This window comes from Rhinoderma darwinii, chromosome 1 (assembly GCF_050947455.1).
Source record: "Rhinoderma darwinii isolate aRhiDar2 chromosome 1, aRhiDar2.hap1, whole genome shotgun sequence".
NCBI lineage: Eukaryota > Metazoa > Chordata > Amphibia > Anura > Rhinodermatidae > Rhinoderma > Rhinoderma darwinii.
In genome coordinates, this window is record NC_134687.1 from 143,205,530 (window position 1) to 143,216,150 (window position 10,621).

At 42.4% G+C, this 10,621-nt stretch overlaps 1 protein-coding gene across 1 annotated transcript; it reads left to right on the forward strand.

Annotated features, from left to right (window-relative positions):
* Positions 1-266: 266 nt before the first annotated feature.
* Positions 267-7,996, forward strand: PCDH18 (protocadherin 18). Its single transcript, XM_075860443.1, has 4 exons — positions 267-3,218; positions 3,649-3,734; positions 3,825-3,991; positions 6,880-7,996. Exons 1-4 carry the CDS (start codon positions 708-710, stop codon positions 7,566-7,568), a joined length of 3,453 nt encoding a protein of 1,150 aa, XP_075716558.1. The 5' UTR covers positions 267-707; the 3' UTR covers positions 7,569-7,996.
* The last annotated feature ends 2,625 nt before the right edge of the window (positions 7,997-10,621 follow it).

Genomic DNA, 10,621 nt, shown 5'->3' on the forward strand with positions numbered 1-10,621 from the left:
AGACCCTTGGACTGCTTCATACGTAGTTAATGGGTCTCATAAGAAGAAGTCGGGGCGTGCTGCATATGACGGATACAAAGCCTGGATGGAAAGTTTTTCTCCAGCAGCAATTTGTCCCTTCTTTGTTATGGCACGTTCTGTAAAGTGAATGTGGAGGGAGGAGCCCCCCTTTTCTCCTTACCTCCCCCCCTTTTCTCCTTACCTCCCCCAGCACATTCTCCTGCTACTAATGTGACTTCACTGTCCTTTGATTTGGGAACTCGCTGATTGGCTGGAAGGGATTGAGCACATGCAGAGCAGCAGCTTTGTCTGAGTTGAAGTGAAGTTGTACAGATTTTAGTCTAGAGTCAGCAATCACGGGTGTTTAGTCTGCTGCAGAGCAGTGAGAGGGGAAGAGGAGCTCACAGGGGGGAGAAGACCGCACATTCAGCAAGACCCCTGCCATCCATGGATACAATGCTGGACGTGAATGTAATCCTGATGTGATGGGGAGCTAGTGCTGCTGATGCAGATCACATCTCAGCACCACATCGCCGGCTTTATCTCCAAACTTTGTGCACTCCATAGCGTCTCGCAGCCTCTATTGCAGCAAGGAGCTCTATTCCTCCAGCGCTCAATGCATATGGACTTCAGGCTTGCTGCCGCTGCCGCCGCCGCTGCTGCTACTACACAAGTTGGAGCTCCGATCTTTTAATTGCTTGGTGGGGATGGAGCGCTGCTGGGACTCGAGGAGACAGTGGATCGGTAGGAAAATGAGCTGTGTGTTATTCTGTGCATTGTCTATTCTCATCATCATGAAGCCCTATGTCATCATGGCTAAGAATTTAAAGTACAGTATATACGAGGAGCAGATGGTGGGATCGGTGGTTGCCAGGCTAGCGGAGGATGTGGCTGATGTGTTGTCCAAGTTACCTAACCCTTCCTCGGTCCGATTTAAAGGGATGCAGCAGGGGAAGACTCCTCTACTCATAGTCAAGGAGGATAATGGAGAGATAAGTATCGGGGCTAAGATCGACCGGGAGCAGCTGTGTCAGAAGAACTTAAACTGCTCCATAGAGTTTGATGTGGTGACACTGCCGACAGTCCATCTGCAGTTCTTCCATGTGGAGGTTGAGGTGCTGGATATCAATGATAATGCACCCCATTTCTCCAGATCCCTCATCCCTATTGAGATATCTGAGAGTGCGGCTGTGGGCACCAGGATCCCCCTAGACAGCGCTTTTGACCCTGATGTTGGAGAAAATTCCCTTCATACCTATTCCTTATCAGAGAATGAATATTTTAAGATCGAGGTAAAGACCAGGACTGATGGAGCCAAATATGCAGAACTTATTGTGGTCCGGGAGCTGGACAGGGAACACCAGTCTAGCTATGAGCTTCAGCTTACTGCTTCAGATATGGGGGTTCCCCAGAGATATGGCTCAGCAATCCTCAAAATAACCATTTCTGACTCCAATGACAACAGTCCTATTTTTGAGAAGAAGTCTTATGTGATCAAGTTACCCGAAAATTCACCAGTTGGGACTTTACTGATAGACCTGAATGCCACAGACCCCGATGAAGGGGCAAATGGAAAGGTTGTGTACTCATTTAACAGCAATGTTTCCCCCAAAATTACAGAAACTTTCAGAATGGATCCAGAAAAAGGCCAGCTGACGCTTGTAAAGCAAGTGGACTATGAGACAACAAAGTCCTATGAGATTGACGTTCAGGCCCAGGATATGGGACCCAATTCTATCCCGGGTCACTGCAAGATTATTATTAACGTTATTGATGTGAATGATAACAAACCGGAAATTAATATCAATTTGATGTCTTCTGGGAAAGAGATTGCTTATATTTCGGAAAGTGCCCCTCTGGATACATTTGTGGCCTTGGTAAGGGTGCAAGATAGAGATTCAGGACTAAATGGAGAGATTATTTGTAAACTCCATGGACATGGACAATTCAAGCTGCAAAAAACATATGAGAACAATTATTTAATATTGACTAATTCCACACTTGATCGAGAAAAGAGATCCGAGTATAGCCTGACTGTGATAGCCGAGGACAGGGGACTGCCAAGTCTCTCCACAGTCAAGCACTTTGCAGTGCAGATAACTGACGAGAATGACAACCCACCACGGTTCCAGACCAACAGATACGAGATTGTTATTGTGGAAAACAATTTACCTGGCGCACATATTACATCTGTTAGGGCAACTGATCCAGATCAAGCTGAAAATGGTCAAGTGACTTATATTATTCCTGAAAGCTTTATTCAAGGAAGTTCTATTACTTCTTATGTAACTATTGACCCCTCCAATGGTGCAATATATGCATTGAGGGCATTTGATCACGAAGAAGTCAATCAGATTGTCTTCACTGTCCAGGCCAGAGATAATGGAGTTCCACAGTTGGTCACAAATGCCACAATTGTTCTCACAGTTGTAGATGAGAATGATAACGTTCCAGTCATCGTGGTCCCTACTCTTCACAATAACACTGCTAAGATCTCAGTCCCCAGAGATGCTGAAAGTGGTTACTTAATTACCAAGATAAAGGCCATGGACAGGGACTCGGGTCTGAACTCTGAACTTACTTGTTCGCTAATTGCAGGGAATGAATATGATGTTTTCCTCATTGATCCCAAATCCTGTGAAATATACACCAATATGAGTATGGAGACTTTCCCCATTCCAGAATGGGACCTTCTAGTTTTAGTTCAAGACAAAGGGACTCCTCCACGTTCTACTAAAGCACTTCTAAAATGTCATATTCTTGAAACTCCTGATGCTGCTGGCAGTACGGGGGCGAGTTATGTTAACCAGGCCTCTATGGATGTCTCAATGATTATTATTATTTCCTTGGGAGCTATTTGTGCTGTTCTTTTAGTCATCATGGTTATTTTTGCAACAAGATGTAATAGAGAAAAGAAGGACAATAGATCTTACAACTGCAGGGTGGCAGAGTCAACTTACCAGCATCATCCAAAGAGGCCTTCCAGACAAATTCACAAAGGGGACATTACATTAGTGCCTACTATGAATGGGACTCTTCCTATCAGATCCCACCACAGGTCTTCTCCATCACCATCCCCTACCTTGGAACGTGGCCAGATGAGCAGCAGGCAAAGTCATCATAGTCGCCAGTCACTCAATAGTCTGATGACAATTTCATCTAATCATGTACCAGATACCTTCTCTCTGGAATTGACCCATGCAACGCCTGCTGTTGAGGTAAATGACCTCTTCTATGTTATACACATCCTAAGATGTGAGGACATCTCTCTCTCTCTCTTTACCCCACACACACTTTCTTCTTCTTCTTCTTGCTCTTTCTTCGTCTCTATCTTCTCTCTCTCTCTTTCTTCTCTATCTTCTTCTCTCTTTCTTTCTTTCTTCTTTTTCTTCTTCTTCTCTCTCTTCTCTCTCTACCATGTATTATACTTTCCAAACAATTGGTAATTTAAATTTAATGTGCAACTTTTGTTACACGTTTTAAGAGTATTCAGCAGCCTTTTCTTACTGGGAGTCCCAACTATATGCAGCAGGGCTATTCATTCATCTTACTTTTATGTAAAGCAGGAGATTTACTACATAATCTGCCTATTGTCTTACCACCTAATAGACTGTAATAATGTTTATTTTTCTTCATGTCTGTTGGCAGGTATCCCAACTGCTCTCCATGCTTCACCAGGGACAGTACCAGCCAAGACCAAGCTTTCGGGGAAATAAATACTCTAGAAGCTACAGGTGAGATATTAAATAACACATTGTTTTAGCCAAGGTTTACAGATCCATAGGTGATAAAATGATACTTAGTTGTCTTATACTATTCTGCAGGTATGCCCTTCAAGACATGGATAAATTCAGCCTGAAAGACAGTGGTCGTGGGGATAGTGAAGCAGGAGACAGTGATTATGATCTGGGAAGAGATTCTCCAATTGACAGACTTCTGGGCGAAGGATTCAGTGAACTTTTCCTTACTGATGGCCATAGAATTCCTCCAGGTAAGCTTGGTGATGTCTCCTGTCTTATTCATTTGCTGTTTCTTTCTGGCTGTCTGATTGATACAGAAGGGATACAAGGTAACAAAAACACACATACAACACAAAGGAACCTTAAGACACACTATGCTTACAGCGATTTTAAACGCATGTAAAAAACGCCATGAATTAGAAGCATTTTTCATGACGTTTTTTTATGTATATGCATATTTGGTGGCGTTTTTTAATTTTAAAACATTTTGAAAATGCATTTTTTCAAACGTCCTATAAAGTAACCCATGTGAGAAACGCCATACTGGGAGCATGCTGTGTTTTGAAATAAACACCACTGAAACCAGAAATGGCACATACTAAAACATTTTTGTATAGTGCTAATTATATTTCACTACAGAGTTTGAAGTAACATCTGACCGCAGCATTTTCTAGCTAATAAAATGCTGTGAAAACCACCAGCGAAAACACTATGAAAAATGCAGAAAAATGCTGGGTGTGAATCCAGGCTGAAGGTATATTCAAATAGTGCAGTGACATCACAGTTTATTACAGCGATTGCCACAAAATCGTGACAAAATACAGAGGTTTTGGGGTAATCTCAGTAATTAACCGCAAATTTGCTGCGCTGTCTGAACATACCCTTAGGGTATGTTCACACGGCCTATAAACGCCCTGAAAAACTGCTAAAAAACGGCTCCAAATATCTGCCTATTGATTTCAATAGGAAAGACGGCGTTCCGTTCCCACGGGGCGTTTTTTACGCGGCCGTTTTTCAAAAACGGCCGCGTAAGAAAACGCTTCGTAAAAAGTAGTGCATGTCACTTCTCGAGCCGTTTTTGGAGCCGTTTTTCATTGACTCAATAGAAAAACAGCTCCAAAAACGGACATAAAAAACGCCACAAAAAATGCTTGATGCTTAAAAAATGGCTGAAAATCAGAGGCTGTTTTCCCTTGAAAAGAGCTCCGTATTTTCAGCCGTTTTCTGTTAAGAGTGTGAACATAGCCTTAAACTGTCCACTGCTGCCTGCTCTCAGCTACAGAGCACAGCTGGTATAGAAGAGACAGACACAATATTGAGAATTTAGCCCAAAGCAAAAGCAGTTTTAGCTAAGCAGCAGATTATATTCATATGTGAATTTATGCTAAAAGGTTAGGACAGGGGAGTTCTCCTATTTTAGTGTCAGTGGTTAGAAAAAAACCAGATTTTTTTTAAATTATTTTCAACGAAAATAAACATCACTTAACCCTTTTATGGAACACATTAAAAAGTAAAAATCTGTTATCCCTTGTATCCATTTATGTATTGTTGTTGCAGCTCTACCTTTTTTTCTGTGTAACATTTTATATTTGAATGTCACGCCAAGTTAGAAATAATTGTGACCCCCCCCCCCCCCCCCCCCGGTAGTAATGTGGGACTCTGCCGTGGTGGCAGATACTGGGAATCTTTATAATGCAGAAGCCCTGGGATGTACATCATGTGATATGGTAACAGCTGATTTAATATGATGATAAAGAGTATTTGTCCTCTACGCTGCGGTGCAGACCTTGTGTTGCATGCTGGTTCATCTTCAGAGGGTTCCTCTAGCAGAATACTCCCTATAATATGAAGTATCTGTCTTTATTGTATATAAACCTTGTTATCTAAGCAAAGCAATAAATAAATAGTGGAAAGATCATATAATATGTCAGTGACGGGAGAGGAAATCAGCATTTCTATGTGTGTGAACAATCCATAGTTGTTCACAATCCGGCATCAGTAAGTCTTATGTAAGAAATGTTCCAATTCTAGGAATTGAGGGTTTTGGCAGATCATGAGAGTCGTGTGATGACAGAAAACCTTTCGTTGTGAATCATGTACAGATGATTTTGCTGAATGCTCCCCATCAGCAGCTCCATGCCCTCCCAAGGTCACCCTGCACAGGCACAATTCGGATTTTTACAGCTCCTATTTGGTTTATGTACTAAACAATGCTCTTTTATTAGGTTGACAGCCGCCAGTGTCGCACCACACAAGTGAGGTATCATGGAGGGGTGTTTACTAATCTTTTTAAAAATGTCAGCTAAGTGCAAAGGGTTTTTTGGAGAACAATGACTTGGGGGCCCTCCCCCACAGATAGTGACAGCGCTCCCTCCACACAGCCCCCAGCTCCTGCTGTCCTCAGTTGTAAGGGTCCTGCAGATGGAACCTATGTTCAATGTGGTCGTATGTTGTATTCCAGCCAGGCCATCTGTCCCCTTGTATTGTTTTCTCTTGCCTTTTCATCTTTTCCAATTCACCGCTTTAGTCATTTGACCACGGTGTCTGTTAGTTTCATCCAAATACACCTGGGTTATATATTTTTTTTATCCCCCAATAAGTAGCACCAATTACTCATTTCCCTGAAATTAACCCCTTACTGCCTGGAACAGCGGTAACACACATTGCTTCTTCGTCTTCTCTATTCACTCAGGCGTTAACATCGAATACAGCAAGATGGTATGGCCAGCTGTGTTTTAAAGGACGCAAAGAACATACAGATATCTACAAAAATTAGATCGTTTGTAGGAAATGATATAATGATATTTGGGCTGTAAAGCAATTCCAATTCGATAAAAATGCATCTGCTTTTTATGTTATTCTAACAGGTCCTGCCAGGACAGAAATGAATTTATGATAGCCAATTATAGGCAAATGGAAAGTGATCCATGGCATATCTTATGTAAAATCTGTGTCGGGGTGTGTGCCTCCTGTTGTAATAACGAGAACATAGCTTATGATGAGCAGAGCTTCTCCATGGAAGAAATACAAATATTATTTATAGTTCATCTGTGGCCAGTCGAACCCTATTTAACATTTGGGATATAGCACTATTTGCAAAATCAAAGAAATCAAATATGTTTTTTCTCCTTTTCTACAGTTATGAGATTCTGCACAGAGGAATGCCGGGTTTTAGGACACTCAGATCAGTGTTGGATGCCACCTCTTCCCTCTCCATCTGCAGACTACAGGAATAACATGTTCATCCCTGGTGAAGATGTCCAACCTCTCCAACAGACACAGCCCCAAAACCAGCAGCAGACGCAACAACAGGCTCCTCTCCTTGAAGATGATGTGCTTCCTATTGATCAGAATGAGAAGAAAAAAAGTTTTTCTACATTTGGCAAAGAGTCTCTGGATGAGGAAGCAGCTGAAGCCTGCACATCTTCGCTGCTCACTGAAATGAGCAGTGTTTTCCAACGCCTGCTGCCGCCATCTTTGGACATCTACCCTGAATGCAGTGAAGTTGATCGCTCAAACTCTTTAGAGAGACGGAAAGGCCAAGTGCCTGCGAAGACAGTAAGTTACCCCCAAGGGGTCGCTGCATGGGCAGCAAACACACATTTTCAAAATCCCAACAATGTTGGTGGACCTGCTTTAGGAAATCATTCCGGCGCACAACCATCTTCGAAGTGGTTGCCCGCCATGGAGGAAATCCCAGAGAACTATGAAGAAGATGACTTTGATAATGTTCTTAATCATCTCAATGATGGTAAACATGAACTAATGGATGCTAGTGAACTTGTGGCGGAAATTAATAAACTGCTCCAAGATGTGAGGCAAAATTAGGTGACCTGAGAACATTCTTTTTCCATATTTATGGAGTTCTGAAACAATCAAAAACACTTATTGACAGTTGGTTACATTTCTAAAAATGTGTCTGTGTATGTTAAATATTCAAATGCTGTATTTTCATATGTGCACAAAACAAGTGTGACTATTGCTATCTGTATTTTAAAAATACATTTGTATCTTATATTTATGTGTAATTTAAAAATAAAGATATTTTATTTTTGTATTTTGTATGGCATGTTTTACTGCATGGAAACATTTTGGACTGTTCCAAACCAGGTGTAGATCCCTGTTCAGCAACAGGTCACTGTGTTTTGTGTTGACTTTCTGAGGATATACAACTTAAATATGCAAACCCCTTCAATTAATATTTTTTTTTATATTGACCTGACACTTGTCGAAATAATTTCCACTTGTTTTAATATTCCGCTTAAAATAAAAAATAATAATTTTAATCTACATCTTATCTTCTGTTGTTCTTTATAGACATACTATGCACATCTATAGGTAAATAGTCATGTCCAAGCTAAATACTTTATTATTACTGTAACTAATGGCTCATTCACATTTATGCTAAAATGGGCTGGGAAACATTCCCTAATATTTCCTTAGAGAATGTTTCCCCTTTCTCTAGTGTCACGATCTGATCCTCCTTTTGAAAAGATGTATGGAAAAGAGGATATTCGAAAAGTAATGTGCAAAGGAACTTAACTGGTTGGACCTGAGCAGTCTGAATGACCTATCTGTAGGCCGAGAAAATCAAATGCTTTTTCTATTTTTTATTTTGTCTTGGGTTCAACAACCAAGCCAATTTTGTGGCCAATTCAACATTGTAATCATTGTATGGGAGTTAGGCACAACTTTGTTCTTGTCTTTCTTCTTAATATTTTATTGCGTGAAAGTTGTATGAAAGTCGCATATACATTTAGCATTTGTTAATTTCTGTAATATTGCTATGGACTGTGACTGCTGAACAACAGTTGCCATTGCAACTGTCACACTACAAAAAATGTGTAGCAAGGAGAATAAATATAAAATAGATAAAAATAATAATTAAAAAAAGTCACCAGGGACATAGACTCATGTGTTGCCATTCTCTGAAAAGTTGGTAAAGACTCTATTAATTAATTTCTTAGTTGTTCTATTTCTGAGAAAGCTTGGTGACAAACAGTATGTCCACTATAAGGCCCCGTTCACACGTGTTGGATTTAACACAGATTCTGGACCTGATTCGGCTTCAAAATCTGCATCAAATCCAACAACTCTCCACATCCAATGCATGTAAATTGGGTCTCAGCAACCCCATTCACATGTAACAAAAGATTTCTGTGCAGATTTTTAACTGAAAAAAATCCACCGCAGAAATACTGTAAGTAGCATACTGCTTATTTCAGACGAAATTGCAGAGTATTAGTCCCTTTGGATGACAATGGGGCTAATCCTCGTGCGGATCTGCTGAACAAACAGTAGCACATCTGTAGAAAGTCTGAAGGACAGAGCCTTAGGCCTTATTCACACGAACGTGTATTACGTCCGTGCTACGCGAGTGGAAATCACGCGCGTCACACGGACCTATGTAAGTCAATGGGGCCGTTCTGACAGGTCGTTATTTTCACGCAGCGTATGTCCGCTGCGTAAAACTCACGACATGTCCTATACTTGCCCGTGTTTCACGCAGCACGCACCCTGCAAATCGCGCACGGCACACGGAAGCACTTCCGGATGACGCGCGTGATTCGTGCTACAGTTGTTAAAGAAGTGAAGGGAAACATAAAAGCCCCTCCTTCTTTACTGTTTTGTAACATAAAAACAGAGTGTCATAATGATGCCGGCTGCGCGAAAATCACGCAGCCGCGCACCATATACAGATGCCACACTGAACTTTTGCGCGCGCAAAACAATTACGCACTACATTACTGCAATTACGGACCGATTTACTTCTATTGACCACGGACGCCTTCCCGTATATTTGCGGGAAGGTGTTCGGGTCGTAGAAAGCCTCCGCAATAGTCTGCGGCCTCTAGCGGCCAGCCGTGCCGTAGTCACGACCCGTGATTATGGGCACGGCCATGTGCATGATGCCTTAGAGTTAGGCCTCATTTACACAAACGTGATATGCGTCCGTGCGACGCGCGTGCTTTTCACGCGGGTCGCACGGACCTATACAAGTCTATGGGGGCATGGAGACAGTCCGTGAGTTTTGCTCAGCGTGAGTGCGCTGAAAAAAACTCGCGACATGTTCTAAATTTCTGCGTTTTTCGCGCATCACGCACCCATTGAAGTCAATGGGTGCGTGAAAACCACGAAGGTCGCACGGAAGCACTTCCGTGCAAACTGCGTGATTCGCGCAAGAGCTGTTAAACTCTGAATGTAAACAGAAAAGCACCATGTGCTTTTCTGTTTACAAACATCCAAACGGAGTGTCTTAGAGATGAGCGAACCGAACTTCACCGGGTTCGGCCGAACTCGTTTTGACCGAACCCGGCAAAAAAGTTTCCGGTACGCGACGTCAGGAGACAGTCACTGTCCAGCGTGCTGAAAGAGTTAAACTGGTTCAGCACCCTGGACAGTGACTTCCGATCACAATATACTTGAACGTGTAAAAAAAAAAAGAAGTTCTGACTTACCGATAACTCCCTGTTTCTTTCTCCAGTCTGACCTCCCGGGATGACAATTCAGTCCAAGTGACAGCTGCAGCCAATCACAGGCCAAGCACAGGCTGCAGCCAATCACAGGCTGCAGCGGTCACATGGACTGCCGCGTCATCCAGGGAGGTGGGGCTGGATGTCAAGAGAGGGACGCGTCACCAAGGCAACGGCCGGGAGACCGGACTGGAGGAAGCAGGAAGTTCTTGGTAAGTATGAACGTCTTTTTTTTATTCACAGGTTGCTGTATATTGTGATCGGAATTCACTGTCGAGGGTGCTGAAAGAGTTACTGCAGATCAGTTAACTCTTTCAGCACCCTGGACAGTGACTGACGTTGACTAGCCTCATCTCTATGATGGCGGCTGCGCATCATACACTGATGACACACGGAGCTGTCAAGTGC